This window comes from Tigriopus californicus, chromosome 7 (genome assembly GCF_007210705.1).
Source record: "Tigriopus californicus strain San Diego chromosome 7, Tcal_SD_v2.1, whole genome shotgun sequence".
Classification (NCBI taxonomy): Eukaryota; Metazoa; Arthropoda; class Copepoda; order Harpacticoida; family Harpacticidae; genus Tigriopus; species Tigriopus californicus.
Genome location: NC_081446.1, coordinates 12,087,891 through 12,110,217, shown reverse-complemented (window position 1 = coordinate 12,110,217; position 22,327 = coordinate 12,087,891). Strand labels below are relative to the sequence as shown.

At 45.7% G+C, this 22,327-nt stretch overlaps 4 protein-coding genes across 4 annotated transcripts; 2 read left to right on the top strand and 2 right to left on the bottom strand.

Annotated features, from left to right (window-relative positions):
• Window positions 1–809: 809 nt before the first annotated feature.
• On the top strand, window positions 810–15,694 carry LOC131884127 (extracellular sulfatase Sulf-1-like). The gene is made up of 12 exons (XM_059231792.1): window positions 810–1,016; window positions 5,186–5,881; window positions 7,027–7,151; window positions 7,488–7,684; window positions 11,250–11,400; window positions 11,540–11,826; window positions 12,198–13,062; window positions 13,437–13,622; window positions 13,681–13,916; window positions 14,038–14,270; window positions 14,338–14,661; window positions 15,205–15,694. Exons 2-12 carry the CDS (start codon window positions 5,221–5,223, stop codon window positions 15,288–15,290), a joined length of 3,351 nt encoding a protein of 1,116 aa, XP_059087775.1. The 5' UTR covers window positions 810–1,016; window positions 5,186–5,220; the 3' UTR covers window positions 15,291–15,694.
• Window positions 15,695–15,988: 294 nt separating this feature from the next.
• On the top strand, window positions 15,989–18,623 carry LOC131884129 (transmembrane protein 165-like). Its single transcript, XM_059231794.1, has 4 exons — window positions 15,989–16,137; window positions 16,470–16,771; window positions 16,835–17,214; window positions 17,903–18,623. The coding sequence occupies exons 2-4, from the start codon at window positions 16,676–16,678 to the stop codon at window positions 18,543–18,545; spliced, it is 1,119 nt and encodes a 372-aa protein (XP_059087777.1). The 5' UTR covers window positions 15,989–16,137; window positions 16,470–16,675; the 3' UTR covers window positions 18,546–18,623.
• Window positions 18,624–18,928: 305 nt separating this feature from the next.
• Window positions 18,929–21,982, bottom strand: LOC131884128 (uncharacterized). Its single transcript, XM_059231793.1, has one exon. The coding sequence runs from the start codon at window positions 21,955–21,957 to the stop codon at window positions 18,994–18,996; it is 2,964 nt and encodes a 987-aa protein (XP_059087776.1). The 5' UTR covers window positions 21,958–21,982; the 3' UTR covers window positions 18,929–18,993.
• Window positions 21,825–22,327, bottom strand: LOC131884130 (uncharacterized; the record flags this gene model as incomplete). The annotated part of the gene is given in 1 exon segment (XM_059231795.1): window positions 21,825–22,327. A coding segment is annotated over 1 exon segment (344 nt), but the record flags the coding sequence as incomplete, so codon positions are not given.

Here is a 22,327-nt window from a genome sequence, read left to right as displayed (position 1 = left end):
ACAAGTTGTTTGAAAGAAGCGAGAACAGAGCGTTTATGCGGTCATGATAGGGCTCAAATGGTAATTTTCATTCAAGTCGTGGAAACACTCGACGGAAACGGAAAAAATAAATCTCAGTTAGTCTCATGTCCATAGATGTCAGGGTTACCTCGATCGCGAATGGCTATTGCCCCCTTTCTAAGCCTTCATAAAATAAAGACTTGGCACACCTTCATTTACCTCATTTCAAAGGTAAATCCTCGGAATTCCATCTCAATGGAATCACTTCAGTGCTCTTTAACAATGATGATGTTGTCAAAGCCTTCAAGTAAAAATACAGTTCAACGTCTTTTCAACATTAATTTTGCCCAAATTGTGTGTCTTGAACACAATAAGCAAATCCTCGGAATTCCATCTCAATGGAATCACTTCAGTGCTCTTTAACAATGATGATGTTGTCAAAGCCTTCAAGTAAAAATAGAGTTCAACGTCTTTTCAACATTAATTTTACCCAAATTGTGTGTCTTGAACACAATAAGCAAATACTGTTTGACGCTCACCTTTGCTTGCATTCTGAAAATACATTTCTTAGCTCTATCCACCATGGATAAATAATCACCGTCAAATGCTATGATTTGCTCTCCTCATAGAATTAAAGACCCACCCGATGATGATACCCCGGATTTCTATAATCCCTCTCCACGGCCGCATCCATGGACGATGATTTTGCACGTTTTTTTGCCCGCGCTCTCTCCGTCCAAAGGGTGGCATGCGCTCGCTTTCGAAAGGCGCTCTCGTTGACGAAACAGCGCGCTCGAAAGAAAAAGAAGCAAAACAAGTCTGAGCTCTCACCAGTCCTTCATTGCTAATCGGCTTGTGAGGTGTCAGTACTGAACAGACTGGAACTGGATTTACTAAGTAAAGACCTGCTCATCGAGGTTTTTGCCACGAAAGTGGAACTTCGTGTTGGTGACCGATAAAGGCTATATACGATATCCAATGACTTAAGGAGATCTTTCTCAGGTTAGCCTATTGCGGTGAGTATATATGATTCAAACCTTTTGGGAATTGATCTTGAAAAACCAGCAGGTTGAGATGGACCGACGCCAACCTGTCTAAGAAGCCGGTCTTGAATGAATGAGAAGATCAACCCGAGTTGGAATGTAATAAATTGTGTGACCCATGACACCTGTTGCTGAACGAGGGTCAAGTGGTGGTAATCCACTTTGAATTCTTTTGACCTTTTCCGCGGCGAAGGCGGAGTTAGCCCTTGGTTCTAACTTGACCCAAAACAATCACTTGTCCCTTGAGGATTAGGAAGTCCTATCAAAGAAATATCTAATCTTTTCGATCCAACTCACGCCAAACTGTCTGGCAAGATCGATTCAACGAATTTCCCTTGTTGGTATTCATTCAGTCCAACTTTCGAAACGAGACAACAAATACGAGGGTTGCACCGTCTCTCCTGAATTGTTGCCAGTCTCGTCGAACTTGTAGGATCGTGTAGAGTGCATCGATTTTGAGTACATTCCCTACGATTGCGTTCTGTTAAGAGCCGTGAAGCTGCCTCAAAGCTAATCCCTCATTTTGCTTGTGCTTCCCAAAGAAGACGGGCTTTGTTAGTTGGAAGTCGGCCAATTTCAAGGTGAGTCTATATGTTGGCCAACAATGAGAGCGACGTTGGTGTAGTACACGAGTTTTTGTCTCTCTGTTGCTGGGTTGTACTTGTAAATGAAATGAGAGCACAACAAACCCATCCAGACGTAATCGTTGGCCCATGGGCAATGCATCCATCCGGTCTTCTCGTATGCTTTGATATCCGAGTAACGTGTTAAACGACGAGTGTGCTCAAGTCTGGGAGCTCATTGGACCCTATGGTTGCTGGCCGAAGATTCCCCTTTGTAGTTCCCATTTCCCCTCATCAATAAGCCATTTCTCATGATTTAGTTCCAGGGAAAAAAAACCTTATCCATTTCAAAGCTTCGAGGCCCCTTTATGGTTTATTGTTTGCTGTGAGAGGGGAAAACTGTTGGGAGTGAAACAAATCTTTGGGACAATAACGTTTTTGTCGAGTTAAATTAGTTTCCTTATGGTGCACTTGACGGCCTCCCAGAGCATATGAGCAACAAATTCCTTCTATCCTTTGGCTTGAAAAATTGGATTCCAGAGATAAGCTATTTTGTCGGAAAGAATTCGCCGTGGCCACTCCGATGTGCCCGGACGGATTTATTCGTCAAGAATCCGAACAAAATCAGACATTCCCAACCACTGGCTTGTGGTAGTCTGATTTTTACCTCTAGAGATTGGGCATGTCGTACATCCAACGTTTTCCCGAAGCAGATTGAAATTTGTGTGTACCCAAAGTCTCAATTTAAGGAGACAGAATCTGATATCTGCCAATTGCGTTGTTAAGTGCACTCACTATGCACACAATGGGCAATTTCCGGTTCTTGGGTGATGATGGTCTGACAAGCAGAAAATATTTGCACTCATCTTCGGGTTTGATCTGCTCAGAGTGTCCTTAAACCCCCGATGATTTGTTCCTTGTTAGATTTCCCACACCATCTGGAAACCTATCCCCATAGAGATTGTTTGGAAAGATTTCACGAACTTTCCTTTTGTAGATTGAAATAATTGAAAGAAGTTCGCATTTCCCATCGGTGGATTCCACTCTGCACTTGGCATAATCTCGGGGCTCGTCCCTTTCCATGTAGAATCAAATGAACTAGATTGTTTTCAAACCTAGCGAGGAACGTTTTTGGCCAAGGTCGAGTTTCAAAAACGAAATGCGACTTTTCGTTAGTCCGTGTTTTTGTCACGCCGAATGCATATGTTCATGTTCTTTTTCGTCGCTTTCGTGGCAACTACCAACTACTCGTTGCAGTGGGGCATATTTTGTAGATGAAAAATGTCCTTCTAGTGTGCATGGGAGTGGTTCATAATGGAATTACGAGGCACGCTGCCGTTCTTGGAGACCATTTTTAGGAGATCTCCTTGGAAACTCCAGGGAGTTAGATTACCGGTTTAAATGTGCTTTGTATCATAATGTGATCCTGGCGTATGTTCATCTCCGTCATGGAAACCTAACTAGCTAAATAAAAGGCTATAGCAAGTTCTTTCTACTCGGTCCAAAAACCTAGGTAACTGCTTTGATCCAAGGGAATTTTGCTCAATCGTTTTCGCCCGTTTCTCATCAATTTCAAATGATTTTATATTGGGCTGAGATGAAGCCCATAGACGAGACCATATATTTGACACCAAATATTNCCCCCAATTTTTATGAAAATGAATTTGTTGGGCCAAACCTGGGATTCATTTTGAAACTCTCGGGGTTATATCCAGTACTCTTTATGACTCTTCAATTCAAACGAGAAAATTTAGCCTTGAATTTGATACCCTCTCTCATTTATAAGGAATCTTGGGGGCTCGAAATAGCAGCGAGTACGACTATCTTAGAAGTAAAATGTAGACCATGTAGACCCACTTATCGCATTAGTTTAAAAACGCGTAAAACTTTCCTCTCTGCACACTCGTTAGAAGCTTTGGTTGGCTCCTTGTTAACAAGCTTTACTTATCTGTATTTGCCAATGCTTCCAACCCAACTCAGCAACTTCTTTAGATGAGAGGCCCATTTTCAAGGATCGAATTGTGCCGTTTGTGTTTCGAGAGCCATGTTTTTTTCCATCGTAAAGAGGATTCAAAATGCAATTTTGACCATAGCAACGGGTTTGAATTCTGCAGACGAAAAGTTAGCCCCATTGTGAACATGGGAAATATCCAAGTGAAGAAGAAATAATCGACTCTCCAAGCCAAACGTATTTCCCACAAGAGAGATGGTGTTCAATGCCTCGTTTCTCTTTTCCAATAAATTTGGAGGCCAACTTCTCCGTGGTAAATTTGATCCGGGTTCTTCATAGATCTTGTGGAGAGCCCAAGGGATTAAGTAATTGTACTGAGATGCGAAGATATTTATCGTTGTGCCTCTGACAGAGTTCTGACCCATGAGAGCCGATGGATTCTCCGGGGAGAGTAAATAAAATGCTCAAGAGGATTTGAAAAGATCCCTTTTTACGAACTCGTATAGGGAAAGCTCGAAACTGGGCTCTTTTGAAGTCAGTTTTTGACAAGAGATTTATATAGGAATGGGGTGGCTTTCAACCTACCGGTGCCAAACAGGCTATAACAATTCTGCGGCCCAGGGATTTGCTTGATCCATCTCAAAAATCTCGTTTCCATCCGTTATCCCTTTGGCCCATTATCACGTGCCATCATTCACGTCTTGGAGGAATATTTGGAGCTGTTCCCATCGCTTCCTTATTTCATCTTCTATCCCGCAGAGATAGACAGGCTGCTATTGTTTAACACGTGCATCTCTAATTACCCTCATTTTCTTGTTGACTCTTCATATTTTTTGGACCTCCCCAAAGTGTGCAAGTGGCAAAAAGTAGTAGTGCTTCGAGACTTCTTGGGTTGTTTTTCTGCGTGTTCCATGCACTGAACAGCTGGATTTTTCGGATGAGCTGTGTTGCAATTGTTCCTACATACAGAAGCAGTCATGATGGAGAATCATCCGACAGATCAAGGGCATTCAGCGAAAGAAATACTTTAGATGCTGAATATGGGCCTAGTATATTTGAATAAGATGATGCTAGACTCTGTAAATGGTACTGAATAAATGGCTCGAGGCTTAAATGATCATTTGGGAATGATCCTTAATGCTAGAGAACACACTGCAAATTCAGCAAATATATGGGATATGCGTTCACATCAATTTATCTTTAAGAGAGACCATTTTCCTCGAAGAGACATCACATTTCTTGTGGCATAACCAAACGGCAACATAATGATAATAATATTAATCATCACCACCATGTTCGACCACAACACAAGTAAATAAGTGAATATTCCCCGAGAGAATCAAAACGCAATTCGGGTCAGGTCGGATGATCCTGACTCTCTTTGTAGAGAGAGAGAGAGAGAGAGAGCCAATAAACGTAACCTCCCAGACCCCAAGACCTTCTGCGAGTATATAAGGATATCATGACCCACTTTGCCCCCCCCCCCTCTCTTGGCTTCATTGTTGTCTTGGTTAATCATACTTAGCCCCCTTCACCCGTGGAAAATGATCCAATGTTGATGGCACAATTTTCGAGCTGTTCAATATGAATGTACTGATGTGAACGTGTGCTTGCCTTTCGTTTTCCAGATCGACCTCAACCACCGACAGACTAGGTTGGAACCATGCATCTGAAGACCTGTCTGGTTTTGTTTCTGACCTTGGTGCTGTTCATTTCCTGGATTCATGCATCAGGATTGGAAAATCAAAGCCAGAACAAGCGCGGCCTTCGAAGGCTCCGAAAACAGGAAAGGAAGTTGTTACAACGTTTTCGAAGACGGTTTCATAGGGACTTCGATCTCAAGTCTGCTGACCTGTTCCGAGGTCCGGGATCAAGGAAGGCTCACAAATCATTGAGACGAATCCGTGATGAGTACACACGCAAAGGCTTTAGACGAAATCCCCCTCCTCCCCCGCTCTCTCCACACCAACCACCATTAAAGAAGAATCCAGTGAAGCCCTCACTGATACCCGATGATTATGACCGGACCAAAAAACGGCCGAACATTATTCTAATCATGACAGACGACCAAGATGTCGAGTTGGGATCGCTTCAATTCATGCCTAAGCTCAATCGGTTTCTTCGCGAGGAAGGGGCCTATTTCGAACATGGCTATGTGACCACACCCATGTGCTGTCCAAGCCGAAGTTCAATGCTTACAGGACTCTATGTGCACAACCATCAGGTTCTTACCAACAATGACAATTGCTCCTCCACTGAATGGGTGGAGAAACATGAACCACGAAGCTTTGCCACGTATCTTCAAGAAGCTGGATACAAGACAGGTAAGACGAGGCGAGTTTTGATCCAGGACATGTGTTCCGTTTCAGATTTTGCTTGGCTCCTCCAATTACATTGCACCATGGCTCTAAACCTTTCAGGACTTGCTTGTATTGAACAAACTTTTCTTTTGTAACTGCCAACAAGTTTTTCGTGCTTCATTGATTCTTTCGCTACTTGTACCTTTTGAAGGACCATGGAACAATCTAAACAAGTTCGAAGCTAATTCATTCTTTGGGGCTGTCATGGTTGATATTGCGAAGTGCCATAGTACACGCACTTTGGAGGAGAGTGCTTTCACCACTAATAATACAACCTAGATAGAGTGGATGTACTTTCAATGGCCAAGTTATCTCAAACAGTTGTTCAGAGTACAATTATGAGGCAATGTGTCCCTGGAAAACACTTGAACAGTGCAGAAGTAACCGTATTGTCATATCGAAAACGACTCCATTGGGTAGAGAAGAGAGGCTTCCCTTTGAGCTGTGTTTTAGTTTCCTTGGTCGTAGCACTTTTATTATGTTTGCGTGGAATTGCTCCAAAACAGCAATGATGAACTCGTTTTTATGATGTTCCACTTTTACAACATGGTCCAGATTGGCCTTCAGTGACCAAAGCTGATGAAAAATCGCTGAAATGGGTCCATATTTTACTGACTTCCCTCAAGAAGGGTCCGATTTAAAAAAAAAAAGGATCGTATCTCATTCCTCCCCTTCCTGTTCTATCACCGAGGATCATCTGCCCTCTATTTCCGATCCAACCAAACGTTCGGTTTTCAACCAAGGAAGTTCCCTCCAAAAAGAACTTTTCTCTGCGTTTGGCTTGGTTTCTAAAGTGGTCCAAGGCATGGCGCTCCACTCTTGAACTTTGTCCATCTGTTTTTTTTCCTAATAAATCGGGCCAGATACAACGAACCTAGTCACTGTATGTAGCCATAAATCATCCCAAGTGTCGCAGCACACGAAACAGTTTCGGTATTGGTTTGACACATAACCAGTTCCCAATGCTCTAGATGTGACGGGCTTCTCCGCTTTTGACGTGATTTACGGTCAAGCAATGAACACCCATTAACTTTTGGATCATGGGAGAGACCAAGGCGCTTTCGAGTTTCACGCGTGTGATTCCAGTCGTTTCTTCGCTCTCATTCCAGCTTACTTCGGCAAGTACCTCAACAAGTACAACGGGAATCGCATTCCAGTGGGTTGGGACGAATGGGCGGGTTTGGTCCGGAACTCTCGCTTCTATAACTATACAATCAACCGAAACGGAGAAAAGGTAAGACTTGATGGCTTTCTTGAAGGCGTGCAAAACTCTCTTTTGAATAAAGGAGCAAAGTTTTATGCACCATGACGAGCGGATTCTTCGTTTGCTATCTGCCCGGGGATGACTTCACTAAAAAATGAATATGATCGTATTTCTTTTTAGCGATTTTCTGTCCGAGCAAGATATGCGTAGCAACTTGATATGCTTCATTGTAACATTACAAGGAAGGATTTTTAAAAATATTAGAAATAAGTCTCGGAACGAGATATCATGTGCTCTTTCGTAAGAGACGAAGGTCTAGGATTAAATGCAACGAAACTAACTGAAACATCGCTTTATTTCCCCAAGGTCCGTTATGGCTTTGACTATGCTAAAGACTACTATCCCGACCTCATCACGAATGATTCACTCTCGTTCTTCAAAAGTGCCAAAAGTCGGTCTCCAGATCAACCCGTCATGATGGTCATGAGCTTTCCTGGACCCCATGGACCCGAAGATTCGGCCCCCCAATATTCGGACCTGTTTTTCAACGTCACCACCCATCAGTGAGTTTTTAGGAAGTGCATTCTATTGGCCCTAAATTGCGGGGACTCCAAAACGCGACCACGAGGAGATTAACAATTCTCGAGTTGGAAGGCGCTGGAGACAAATTTAATGACGGTGAGAGAAGAAACAAGTGGTTGCAGGTGGGAGTTGTAACCCAATTGGATGGGACTCCATTTCAGATGGTTTTAGGCAGATGAGAGTGTCTTCTGTTAGGAGGAAGTTCTTGTCACCATATATCTGAGTCGAGCTGGAACCATTGAAACCACTCGAGTAACCCACGGCTTTCAAGAACATGAGGCGGAAAGATACCCGACCAAGGCCGTCGCCATAAATTCTCAATTTCCCTCAGTGGCAATTTACAACGACGAGTCTTGTGCTACTGTAAATTGTACCAAAGTCGAAGGCTGCATTGCATTGGGTGCGGATTGGGCTCGGATGTTATTTAGCATGAAACTTCGTACCCCGAACTTTAGCACTGACAGTCATGCCATATTTCAACCCAATTTCGGTGGCCTTCACCAACCTTTTCCTCCTTGGGGTGGCCTTTTACACTGACGGTCTATATGTCTCGCGCTTCACGAGGATCGAGAAATTTCATGCCATTCTGGTAACGAATTGGCATACTCACGTGTTTTCGCACCCCCTACAAAGTAGCATAAAAGTGGGGCCGCATTTGAATAGAGCTTGATTTGGCCCGATCATAAAACGTCACATAAATACTCCTCGTCACAGCGTGGATGGAGGAAGATGGAATTTGTCGGCGACGAAAACTCCACGGAGCCAATTAGTCCAAGTGCCAAGATGTGTCTCGAGATGTCTCGGATTTAGTGCTCAGTAGCTGAGTAGAAGGGTGTGAATGTTTTTGTCGAGGGATTGGAAGCTCGAACCGCAAGGAACTCGTCAATCAACGCCGGGCTCAAAGTTTTGTGGTGGCAAGAGTAGTAGTACTTCTTCGCCATGCATCTACTATCTATCTCTTGGGGCGAGATCACCGTACCCCGCCCGCTCACACGAGCAGAAGGCAAAAGTATGCCATGATGAATCTCCCCCTCTTCTTTGACATTCTTTTGTCCATTGTACTAAATTCATCGCTCCTCAGTGTTGATCCCTAATTCTTCCTCGGAGATCGGGTTGTTCGACTCTCCGTCGGATCTGCTTCTCTCTTTCTGGTTGTTGTCTTGAATGGTTTGGTGGGATGGAGGGAAAAAGATGTCTACCAATTGGTGGTGGGTTCGCTCAAGAAGGGCGGCCATTGATCCCGACCCAACGACAAAGAAGGACACACGCACACACCCACCCACACACACACCCGAGTAGATCGAGATCAATGGGCGAAACGTGAAAGAAATTCCTCGCCATTGTCACAAGTGAGCCGCCGCCGAGTGGAGACCCACTCGAACCAATCCAAATCGAATTTATGAATTGGAAGCAGGTGCCACACCAATATGAAACCATCCCTCGCTTTCCTCGTTCGTCTCGTCCACTCACTTTGGGGAAATTGGAATTTTATGGCATCCTTCTTGAAGCCTTGGGGATGACCTTGGAGAGGGAAAACTTGCCAAAACTGGAAGCAACATTTTGATCGGAAACTTTTGGGCGAGGAGGAATTGATCCTGTGTGTGAAATGGCAGGTCAATTTTCAGCCTAGTCTCCGCCTTGGCCGTACAGCAGAGGAGGAATTGATCCTGTGTGTGAAATGGCAGGTCAATTTTCAGCCTAGTCTCCTTTCCGTCCGACTCAATCGAGCTTTTCGAGTTTCGAGTCCCCCCCTCTCTCCTGCAACTCGTCAATGGGCATCGAGATGAATTTCGAAACCCATTCAAGGTAAATCACCACCCCTCGGCTCTTTCACTCTTTCTGTCAAGCTCAAAGCGAGAGAAAGAGCAATAACCACAAACCATCAACAAAGAGGTAGATGGAATGGTGCAATGTTTCGTTGTGATTAATTGTCTGTCCAAGGTTGAATGTGCATTCGCCAAAGAGCGGGGGACTTTTCAAAATGGTTGCCCCTTTTGATCCCTTGGCTACACAATGCTATTTGGTTGAAAGTGTTGGCCAGTCCAATCATGTCGAGGGGATTTGCCTTTACATGTCATGTAACCATGTCTACCATACTCCCCTCCTATTCATGAATGGGAGAAATGAACGGAGATTAATGCGAATGGGGCCGTCCCTGTGCCCTCATCTCTTCCATTAGAATGATTAGCTTCCAATGGGTTTGAGGAAAGTAAAGTTCAATTACGAATTATATCGAAATTATGGTCTAAGGTCGAGTTTATATTTTCGTTTAAATAGAACTTGTTGCATCCCGTTCTCTGTAGAGAGCTTCAACAAACTTGATCATAGCCTACCCAAGGCAATTTTGTCAGATCCGCGATCAAAATTGACCTTTAGTGCACATATTCTTCCAGCTTGGTACCCATTGTGAATTACGATAAGTCTCTCAAATTAGTCGAGGTCATCGAATCGTTACTTTCTACCTTCCCTCCAAACCAGTTGCTAATGGGCCCTGGTTAAGGAAAATTGCGAGGGCCCTGGTCTCTGAATGGCGAACAGCGTTCCCAAATCGAACTGCCTCATCAATGGAACGTTCCATGCCCATCCTCTAAATCTCTTCATGTTGGCCTTTGCTTCGTTCGAAAATCAGATGCATGTATAGAAGTGAGATCCCTGGAGAGCACACGACCTCATATTCAAGGCGAGCAAGTCTCCTTTACAACCGAGCGAGCGAGCATGCAAGCAAATTGCCTCGTTACCCATCTTTTTGTCCGCAAACACAGGAGAAAAAGGCCAAAGACCCCCAAAATATGAGGGTAGCACGTCTGACTCCGCTAGAGGAGTCTGGGATGGCGATCCATTAAGTCATTTGAAACCCAAGAAGCAGAAAATTTGCAAGTGTGGCCCCTTAGTTCCGTTCATTGCTTGGGAAAACCTTGTTGGGGACAGATGTCGTCGAAAACTTTTGGGTACCTAGATTCATTTCCCTTTTGGAAGAGGGAACAAGGAACAGAGAACGAACGGTCTCTTATTTTTCCCTTTCATGCATCCAAGCCACTACGCACGTTGTATGTATACAGAAATGAGCATGCTGTCTTTCCCCTTGAATCATTAGGAGGCGACAGGGGGCTCTGAATAGGCATTTTCCAGATCCTGTCGGATGAGTCCTGCTCTCCCCCATAGAAAGGGCTCCGATTTCAATTTAGATCGTTTCTGGAATGTCCTTGAAGCGGTGGTGGTTGTGATGATGATGAAGGGACACGACCCCTTTGAATATGAAAAATGTCCTCGTGTCATTTCACAGGCTCTCGGGGCTCGGGAAGAGATGTGCGGTTTGTGACTCGACTGCTCTACAAATATGTTCCATCGCCACCAGCCAGACGCTTCAATGCTCTTCTAGTGCTCCATATTTAGTTAATGCTCGCCCATTAGGATCCCCTTGTACCGTTTAAATGGCTCCTTCCAACTTCCGACAGCCTATGAATCCTGAGCCACTGCTGAAGTCTGCGCCGCCTACTACAACAACTTTCCTGAGAAAAACATATTTTTCGCTCTTCATCTCTCTAGCACACCAGCCTATGATTATGCTCCCAATCCTGACAAACAGTGGATCCTGCAAGTGACAGACCGCATGGAACCAATTCATCGGAAATTCACCGACGTTCTTATGACCAAACGTCTCCAGACGCTTCAGTCCATTGATGAGGCCATTGCTAAGGTACTGTAGTACGTAGTACTGTACGTAGTATGTAGTCTGGGGCTCCTCATAAGAAGGGCTCTCCAGATCTTATTGATGTTTCAAGTGGCCCAAGGTATTTCCATTGACATTGTTTTTTCTTGGGAACGTGCTCTTTCAGTTACATGGTACCTTGAAAGATATCGAGGAATTGGAGAACACTTACATCGTGTATACGTCAGACCACGGCTATCATCTGGGACAATTCGGCTTGGTGAAGGGCAAGTCGTTTCCATTTGAGATGGACATCAAGGTCCCTTTCTTCGTGAGAGGGCCTGGTTTCGAGGCTGGATCCACTCTTGGGCAACCCGTATTAAATATTGACCTTGCCCCTACCTTCTTGGACATGGCGGGACTTCCCAAACCTCCTCACATGGACGGAAAGTCCATTCTTGACGTGATTAATAGGTGAGTGACAATCGGGGTCAAAACATAACGCACGTTCTTTGCACCTCAAAATCGCAATCAAAATTGCAAAATCATTTTGAAACAGTCACTCCGAGACAATTTTGATGGTAGTTTTTGACTGTATTTTTTGGTTTAGCATTTGAATTGTACTCTAATGTGGAGAAATGTCAGTTTTATTGACAACTCTGGTCTATCGGAGTGCTGTACTCGCCTTTTAGATGCTTTTTCCGGTTGTCCGGTTGAAATGAGTAGTACGGGCTAGAGCACTTAAGAAATTTGCATAGCATAAAGATGTCATAGACCCCCAATGACAGATTATGAATGTCTAAAAATGGTCTGGTTTTTTTTTCTTCTTTTTTTCTCGTGGATAGCAATTTGGTCGGGAAATGGAGGGACTCGTTCCTCGTGGAACGCGGGAAAATGACCACCCTCCGCTTTGATAAGATGCACAACGTCAAGAACAATGAGATGCCCCCAGGCGATGTGAACACCGAGCGTGGCAAGGAGATCTTGGCTAAGAAACGCTTGAACAAGCAAGCCCGACTAGCTATCGAGTGCCTCAAGCCCAAGTTCCAAGATCCGTGCCAACCTTACCAAAAGCACCATTGTGTACTCAAACGGAATGGGGGCTGGAAGTTTAAGCGATGCCGCCTCTCGATCTCCGCCCGTCACCTGCTTCCACCCGTTCAACTGCCCACTTGTCACTGCATTCCCGGAGATGAATTCGGGTGGCGGAAACCTTTGGGGGAATCCGAGAGCGAGTTTCAAGCCCGAATCGATCAGTTGTATGGTGGTCCACACGGCTCCGATAATGGAACAGAAGAATGGAAAGTGGATCGGAATCTGCTCCGACGACATCGTGGGAATGGAGTTAGTCGCAGGGAGCGGAAGTTGTTGCGGCAAGAGCAGAAATTCCTGGCCAGCTTCGCTGGTTGGCGCCACCGACCTCGCCGGAAAAGTGGAAGGCGACATCACCAACGATGGAGAAGAGATCTGGATTTCGAAGATATGGACAATGTCACGTCGACCAATATGACACCAATTGCTCCAACTACCACGAGTAGTACAATGTCCCCGACCTCCCCGAGGACCATGTTGGCGTCGTCCGACGTTCCATCGTCAGTGGTGGAGGAGGAAGCCCCCCTGGAGATGGTATTAGACGAAATTGCCCAAGACGAGATCCAAGAGGTTGATATCATAATGGAAGACATCTCTGATGAGATCAAGGACCTACAGGTGGGCCTGCATGCCTGCTTTGATGTCCTTCAATCGCTAACAGTAACCAAACGTAACATGAGCTCCCATAAGTTCCACAAAGTCTCGCAAAGCACGGCCAAACCTGAAACAGACTTTCCTTGTTCATGTGAATATGCATCCACATCGATCTGAAACTTGATCTCCACTCAGAAGCTTTAGAGACCCTTGTCCATCAAGTACTATCGAGTGTCTGCTGTTTACTACCGTACTCTGGGAGAGCGGTTTCTTCGTTCCTTTTTGACCTTTTGGAACTTCGGGAAACAAAGTTTTGGGCCTGACATCGCTCTCTCAATTAGACGAAGTTTCTTTGCACGAATGATGATTCTTTGTTCTTCTCTTGTACTCCTCTTTAGCAATCCATCAACGTCTCGGAAAGTTCATCTGCCAACTCGCCCGTGGAACTGGAATGCAGAGTCATGGATGACCATGAAGTCAATTGTAGTACCAAAGTCTTTGAAAGTCCTGATGCTTTGCGAACATCGCGAGCTCTCATTAACGAGCAAATCCGACGCTTGAGAGCCCAACTCAACGAGCTCAAGGTGAGAAAAGCATCATACTCTGGAGACGAGAGGTGGATGCATAGTTTTCTCTTTGCAGGAAATTCGGAAGCATCTTAAGAACACGCGTCCATATCAAGACTTTGAATTTGATTACGATGATCTAAGTTTCTCCGAATCCGGACAACTTTCCCCCACTCCCAACTTGCAAGATGCTGATGAGGAGGGCGAAGAAGATGCATCGGATGTTGATGATCAAGACGACGAGGAAGATGATCTCGGTTATTTGCTCGAACGCATCCCCAGCAATGCAGTTCAATGCAAATGCAACGAGACGTGAGTTTCTGTCCATTTTGTTTAGGTCTTAATATCCTTTTTCATACAGGCCTCCCCATGAAAACGGCTACGAAAGTTTGGCTCGGTGGAATAGATAATCTAATATTGATCCCAATTTTAGGGCCCGAGAGAGGCTCCAGTCGTTCAACCGAGCCCAAAGAGAGCAAATCAAATTAGAGCGATTAAGAAAAAGGCTGCGGAGAAGGGAACAACGCCAACGGATCAAGGCCAGGAAATCGCGCCGAGAAAGCCGCAAAAGCAAGGTCAAAAACTGCGTCACCGGTCAAGAGGATAGCAGTCTCAATTGCTTCGCCCATGATAACGACCATTGGCGGACCGCCCCTTTTTGGACGAGTAAGCACGTGTTCAGGTTCAACCCTCCATCCCAGAATAGGAAATGAAAAGATGTTTCATATTGTAGGCGGGAAGTTCTGCGCTTGCACCAACAGTAATACCAACACTTACTGGTGTGTTCGGACGGTGAATGCCACTCACAACTACCTCTATTGTGAGTTCGTGTCTGGTACTATCACTTATTACGACCTGAACATTGATCCATACCAACTGAGGAACATCTACCAAACCCTCACTGACCAAGAGTTGAACTACATGCACATACAGCTGCGTGCTCACATGTCCTATTCCGGGTATGATGACTTTGAAGGAGGTCAGAGGCTAAGGCGAAAGCTCGAGGGCAAGCCCAAAGGCCACAAGAAGCATAGGGATCCCTTCTCGCGACGATATGGTGAGTTGCAATTTGCAATTACAAGAGGTGGGCAGCGTTCGTTAACAAGTCAATGAATTATGTTATTGGATCGGATTTGTTAAAACGCCACCCAACGTCCGTGAGATAATAAGCAATGAATATGTAAAGCAGAGAACCATTGCTAGAACATTAAACTAGCATCTTCTTAGAACAATCTGCAAATCTGCCAATTAGATAATCGATGTTGAGTATATGGACTCTTAGGATTAGAGCATAGCAGTTCATTGCATGTTTACTCGTAATGCCACTGTTTCCAAGTCGCCTTCAACCGACTTTAATTTCGATTGTAATGTTCTTGAAATTCAAACTGATTTAAAGGAGTAGGTCGTCACCTTCCCGATGTAATCTTACTGGATTTCAACATTCAAAAGCTGAACTGTGGTACTTGCCTCAGAGGAGTAATATAATCCTAAACTTTCGCCTTTTTGTGAGCTATTTTTGCCATTCCTCTTGAAATTAGAGTTCTGAAACTCAGTGCAATATTTGGTCTTCATTAAGAAACAATTTCTTTCTCATATTCAGGCCGGTTTTTGCCTTCGTCAAAGGCCCTCCACCATCGTCGACGTGCTCGAAATCGCAAGCATCGCCGACGTGTGTCCTCGTTTTAGAGTGATCTTCTTCCAAGTGATATCAAACGCTTTGATGGCTCTTGGTCCCAAACATACCAGCAAGTCCACCTCTCGAAGGGATTCCACCTCCAACAATATTCATTCAGCTTCACCACAAATTACCACCTCCACTAAACCGATTCAGTCGCAGCCGCCATCTTCTTATATGTACAAATTTAAACACCCATATCCAACTTCCAGTGGAATCGATTCTAACACATTTTATTATTAATCCAATACCATCATTATTTCTATATTATTATATATACATACACACTCATATATACACTTTGTTACAAGATAACAAAGCCATATGCCTAATTGTAAGCCCACACTGAACAACCTATAAATCATCGTTTCGCTAAAAATATTCGCAAATATACATAGCTTGCCTACTAATCAAAGATTGCGTGACCTCGTATTATTCTCGCCGTTTCTTTCCGTGAGCAAAACTATCTCTGAAAAGATGATTTGGTATGGCTACCTCGAGACCTTCGAGTGCATCCGGGGTCCCTAGGCATGACGTCCAAAGGCTCTCTTGCCCGCAGGTCAATGTCGAAGGAAGGTTGCCATTGTTATATCAATACTATGGAACAGAATAACTGTCCTAGTTCCAAGAATGAATGCCTCATGCTCTTTCACCCAGCCCTAGAGCTTCTTTCATTTTACTCTAAATAGAAAAGCGATGCGGACGAGAGTTGAAAGAGAAAGCTTTCCTTCACAAACTTGTGATCGAGGAGAAAGAGGAGGTAGAAAGTACTACTCACTCAACCTTCAGCTGAGGAGTGTGCTTTTCGGAGAGAACAGTTCGACCATCTTGAACAAGCTCTTCATAAAACAAGGACAGGTAAGCGAGATGAAGTCTGTTCATTCCTCGAGGAAGATTCTTCAACCCCAAAACACGTGGTGTTTTTTTTTTAATCATCAAATTCGCTCTTTGAGCGTATCATCTGTATCGTCTGGCTTGACAAGCCTTGAGATCAATATTGACTTGGGTCAAGAAAAGAGCGTCTGTTGAACTAACCTTCCCCAGTCATTGTGTACGCTTACGTAATGGAGAAACTGTTCGAGTTCCGATGACAAAAATTAAACATACGATCGCTTGAACGTATCTAATTAGTCTGGAGTCGATTGCAAATGTCGAGCGACTAACTCAATAGACCTCCTTATATTTGGCAGACCAAATCCATGGCCGACTCTGCAGATTGACGAGATTGAGGAAAGAGCTCTTGGCAAATTTCTTGCTACATTTACCTCCTCTTTGCTCCTTCCTCTCTCGATCTCGTTGGATTTGGTCTTGTGCAGGCAGCTCTTGTGTCTGAAGCGCTCGATTCAGTCACCGACTTGATCCTGGAGATACAACAAACGCACTAACAAGGGAAGCCATGGCGAAGCTTTGGCTGATTCTTGGGATTTGCTTGGCAATTTTTGGCACATTCGGGGAACAAGTCCAAGCTCTACGAAATGTCCGAGATATTGAGGTGAGTGTTTAAGCGATGTGTGTGGGCAAGATCTGGATCTCATTCATGTCATTTGGATTTTAGCACCAATCTGCATTGGGAGATTTGGGCTTTGATCAGCAGCGCAAGGACGAGGAGGACCATGACTATGAAGAGGTCATGGACGACTATGAACTGCAGGATTCGTTCTCAAATACGAGCCTGGTGTATTTCAATGCCTCGGATTACGTGAACGGCTCCATGCCCGCCAATGTGACCCGTCATCACGGCTTCCTGCACGGGTTTGTGGAGTCGTTGTCGGTGATCTTGGTGTCGGAAATCGGCGACAAGACCTTCTTCATCGCTGCCATTATGGCCATGACCTCGAACAAACTGATCGTATTCCTGGGAGCCATTTCGGCCTTGGCCTTGATGACGGTGCTCTCGGCGGTTTTGGGCTGGGTCGTCACTTCCTTCATCCCAAGGTGAGAATGAGTTGTGTTATTTCCATGCTCGATCAATGCCCTAAGTCAAATTTGGTGAACGGCACGAACAAGAAGTTTGGGGGTTGCCTTTAGAGGGTTCTCGTCGGTCAAGTACTGGTATTGGACACATTGATGCCCATAAAAGCCAGAGAATTTGCTTCTTTCTTTGATCAATAACTTCAACTTATTCAACAACATGATCGCTAACCTACACACTTGGAGGAGAAATAAGTGTGATTGATCTACTCTTTAACTTTCATCGAAATATCTACTGTAATGAATCAAATCCTGATCAAATATGCGATCATGAGCTATATTGCATGAATTGCGAATTTGACTCGCTTGGTTCACGTTTGAAATGCGTTGTAGCCATCTGCAATGTAAAAAAAGTGTTTTTTTTTATTATTGTAGTAGTGGCAGGACCGTATCAAAAAAGGACGTCTCTGACTTGAATATTTCGTCGAGATAACTTTTACCTATTTGCAACAAGTTACGTACTTTGTTCTGAAGTAGGCACACCCATTTTCAGATTGGAAAAGGAAACTTCAACTGATATCATTCAGTTAGTCAGAGTGGGGAATTTGATAATATCCCTATTTGTAGTAGGTCGTTTTCAGCCCGTATGTATTTTATCAAGCCAATCTCAAACGGATGCATAAAAAACACTTTTATATTATCTATGTTCCAGAAAATATACCTACTACACGTGCACCGTCATCATGTTTCTCTTTGGGCTTAAAATGCTCTACGAGGCTTGGACCATGAAGCCGGATGAGGCCCAAGAGCTTCAGCACGAGGTCGAGGAGGAATTGGCTCGACGAGGTTCCATAGCCAGCAATTCGAGTCGGGCACGAGAACAGACTCCAGAGGACGAAGACCAAGACCCCGAAGGCCAAGAGCTTCAAGAAGTCAGATCTGAACCCGGGTTCGATGACGACACTGAAGGTGATGATGCTTCGACAGCACAATCTCCCAAACCCAAGAAGCGGGTCCAAATCCAGGAGAAGGGCTTGTTCGGGAAGAAATGCTACAAGATCTTCAAGCTGTTCCTCAACTGCTTCACCATGACCTTCTTGGCGGAATGGGGCGACCGATCTCAATTGGCTACGATCGTACTGGCCAGCATAAATGATGTCTCAGGGGTGTGTCTGGGAGGTGTGCTTGGACACACCTTTTGCACGGGCTTGGCCGTGATAGCAGGCGCACTAATCGCCAAGAAAATCAGTGTACGGGTAGTCACTCTGATTGGAGCTCTGGTCTTCCTGGGATTCGCAATCGCATCGTTATTTTTCGATCCCGAAGAGGAGGAAATGATCAAGATCGACTTCTGATGAATACCTGTGTCACTCACATTCATGCATAACCGCGCACGGACATGCTTTAAACATTATTAGAACTGTACCTTTAAAGAGTCCAGATCATGGTCAAGCTCGATACAAGCACAGGTTTGTGTGGCAATTCTGAGGCCAATTTTGCGAAACAAAGTCTCTGGGATCGAATTTTGCCCCACGACTTTGCATAACTTCACTCCCGAAACTCGTCAGCTTGTGTTTTCAAAATTGATCACTGGTTATGGATGTAAACCCTATCTATACACAGGCTGTTATGGTCCAAATTACACAAGACTAGCATTTCCGAAAATCACGCCGTTTTCAAATCCGGACTCCTGTTAAGTGTGTAAAACATATCTTCCCTTCAGACAAGCTTCCCAAAATATGTTTCAATATATATATATATTCCTCAAAACCTTAAGTATTGTATTATTGTGATGCTGAGGCCTCAGGGATCCACGAGCTCGGAAACGGGCAGCATCATTTGCTGTTGGAGTAGAATGGTGAGAACGCCCTCACGTTTCCAATTCCAAACCACTTCGCCACGACGTAATCCACAATCCCGCTTAAATGCAGCCATTCGCCCCAAAACGGTTGAAACGACTTCACTGAAGGGCTCACCTTCCAAAGTCTCGGGAATGTTGACCTTCACGGTCAAGTTCGAGATCAGGCTCATGTCTGTAGGAAGATAATCCAGAAAGAGTTGGGCCGAGTCGATGGACGAGAACACCATGGGTATATCCAGTACTTTGAGTCCGAACATGGGATTCAGGTTGAATAAGTGTTCAATCCGATCTTTGGTGAAGGTGACCGCTTCGAATGATCTCGCCGAGCTCGAGGTCGAGATCACAATCTTCCCGGCCACTTTGACGCTCTGGATGAGCTTGGCTCGGGTCCACAGAAATTGGAACGCGTCCAAGGTCATGTTCCCGGATGCTTCGAAGACGGACAGGAACTGATAGCTCGTGGCACAATCGTATAGAGGATTGGAACACAAGGAATGGGCATAATCTCCTGGGATATGGCCGAGATGGACCTCTTGCAGATTGGGGCACAGATACGGGACGGTGTTGATGTATTCCATGCTGGAGATGACGTCATCTAGCAAAGAGGTCGGGGTGTTGAGCATGAGGTTGAGGACCTCAATCTTGTGGCCCAGAAGCTCTAGGATCCCCAGAGTGTCTGTCCAGGAGGATGAGTAGATGTGCAATTCTCTCAAATGGTCCAAATGGAGCAGATCCTCCCAGATGAATCGATCTTGGTTGAGCAAGATGGCGCTTTGAATGGACAGCTTGATCTTCTTCAACTTGGGCGCCGTGGCCACGACGGTTTTGACTTGTGCCTCCCAACGTTGTTTGATCTCAAGGAACTCCTGGAAGCCCAGCACCTCGTCGGTGTCGTTTTCGATCCAGTTTGTCATTGAGAATGGGTTGTTACTGACCGACACAAAATTGGACCAATGAGGATGCTTGGAAATCAAACTCTTGACACAACGCACCATACCCTCTCTGACTCGATACAACGTAGCGTCTTCGAAGCTCAAACTGATTTCTTCCAAGTTCAATTGCTGGGAATCTTCTTCCGTGATGGAAATTCCCAGGCTCTGAGCCACTCGAAGTCCATCGTACACCGAACAATCACCCAAGGATTGAAGTTGTGGAACCGCTCTCAAAATGAGGGGAATGACCCACTTCTTCGAATCCACGATATCCATCGGCAAGGTCAACGCCTTCAATGTTGAACATAATGCTGACTTGGTCCCATTCTCACCGTGAGGTTTCCTTTGATACTCGCACCTGGCTCCCACTTCTGGAAACGTGACACCTTCGTCCTCAGACTCATCCTCGGACCAATCCACACTAGGAGTGCTTTCCGGGTCGTCGGGCGAGTGTGATCGCTCCGAATCTTCAGCAGGCCGAGTCAGTTGAAACGAATCATCAGTCAAGGCCCGAACGAGTTCCGAAGCCTTGACACAATACAACAAGAAATGACTAGCTCTCAGGAGGGATGAACTGGCCTCCATGGTCTCGTCCCCACGGACATACTCGACGTAGTTGTACAATCGATCGTCGATCACATACAAGGACTCGCTCACGTCGAACTCGCAACCTTTACGCACCATATTCTTCGTGGCCGGATCATCACACCACGGGCAATATCGGACTCCATCGTGTTTCCACATGCTATCTCTACCCCACTCAGGATCATGGTACACTGATCCGGTTTTCGAGACCAGAAAGGAAGGCAAGTACATGTACTTGTGTAGGGTGGAGAACGTGTCTTGAAAGAACAGATACACTAGACACTCCGGACTCAGGGAGGCCACGGAAGACAGGTCCAGAGTCTCGAGCACCGGGCAAGAATAGGCTATGCCAGCCATGAGCTGAATGGCGGCGGGTCCACCTCGATCTCCGTACATGTTTAATCTGACATTGATGCACTCCGAGGACAACCGAATCGAGGTGAGATGGCGGAAATAATTCTTGGGACGACTGAACAATTTGCTTAGGGTGAGCATCATGAAGTCCGTACTGGCTCGTGAGAGCTTACCGGAGAACTTCCACGGGAAATTGTAGTACAACTTGGTCTCACCGAAGGCCTTCAGGATCCGCTCATGGACCAATTGTCCGTCGATGGTGCCCAAGTTGAAGTCGAAGAAGGCCAAATGGCGCAAGGCAGGTTGTTTCCGGGCTTGGTCCAATCGCTGAATGTAATGGACCATCACCGAGGGCATGTCGAAGAACAAGAAGCTCCGAATGGGTTTCTTCCTATAGATCTTGGACTTGAGGTTTTCGGGAAACACGATGCTCTCCACATCTTCGTTCAGGATCACAGCCATCATCACCTCGACGATAAAAGCACCCGTGCAGCACGGACTCGAGCATTCACGGCCGAATTGCTTGATCTGTTCGATCCCTTGCGTGGTCTCATCATCGTCATCCAGCGGCGAATGCGTGCGCAGAGTATCCACACACAAATGGGCGTTTCGATTGCGCGGGTTGGGAATCCGGCCGCCCAAGACCTCGGCCAACAGATCCCGTCGAATCTTGGCACTCCGGTATCCGTACACTTGCCGGTCGATATGGGTCTTCAACGCCGCCAAGAGACGCTCCTTGACCGGGTTCCAGATGGGCGAATCCAAATGAACCAACGAGATGTAGGAGGCCACTTCATCCTCCAGAAATCGAAGATACACACGCATGGCCATGGCGTGCAAACTGGGCACGGATCGGGTTCTGAAGTCGGGATCCAACACGGGGATCTCGACCTCGGCCTCCATCTGCAAAAATAAGTCAACTGTCACGAAAATGGCGGTTCTGACAAGGCGAACGGAGAGGCTAGCAAGATCTGAATCATATATGTATATGTATTTTTGATGTCTGTCATTTGAATGCAGGCGTGACCCGCCCATCAATGCGGTCAGTCCATTCAGCACGTTCAAGCCAAGGCGGTATGATCGCGTTTCCCGCCAAAGGCCACCACCACAGCGTTGGCTCCGGGCACCTTGAGGTCATGTAGGCTCTCTTGGGCCCGCGAGGCCACCTCGTTCAACAGCACTTGGTCCGAATCGGTCAGGATGGCCTCGGGTGATTCGCCCAAGGCCAATTCGCCGCTCTCAGCCAAGGCCACCTCGACCGGCGGCGCGGACAGGTGTTGGCGGGCCAGTGTCGAGGCCACGGTCGATAACCGTTGGCCATATTCCACGGCTCGCGTCGCCAGTTCGCGCTGACCTTCTTCATTGGAAGCCACGCCTCGGGTCCCGCCCATTTTGACCTCCTTGC

Excerpts from the sequence above, each read along its gene's own strand:
- LOC131884127 (XM_059231792.1), top strand. The coding sequence starts at position 5,221 with ATGCATCTGAAGACCTGTCTGGTTTTGTTTCTGACCTTGGTGCTGTTC. Across the intron at positions 13,623-13,680 it reads CCCAACTCAACGAGCTCAAG|GAAATTCGGAAGCATCTTAA; the intron begins GTGAGAAAAGCA and ends TTCTCTTTGCAG. Across the intron at positions 14,662-15,204 it reads TCCCTTCTCGCGACGATATG|GCCGGTTTTTGCCTTCGTCA; the intron begins GTGAGTTGCAAT and ends TCTCATATTCAG.
- LOC131884129 (XM_059231794.1), top strand. The coding sequence starts at position 16,676 with ATGGCGAAGCTTTGGCTGATTCTTGGGATTTGCTTGGCAATTTTTGGC. Across the intron at positions 16,772-16,834 it reads GAAATGTCCGAGATATTGAG|CACCAATCTGCATTGGGAGA; the intron begins GTGAGTGTTTAA and ends TTTGGATTTTAG. Across the intron at positions 17,215-17,902 it reads GTCACTTCCTTCATCCCAAG|AAAATATACCTACTACACGT; the intron begins GTGAGAATGAGT and ends TCTATGTTCCAG.
- LOC131884128 (XM_059231793.1), bottom strand. The coding sequence starts at position 21,957 with ATGGGCGGGTCACGCCTGCATTCAAATGACAGACATCAAAAATACATA.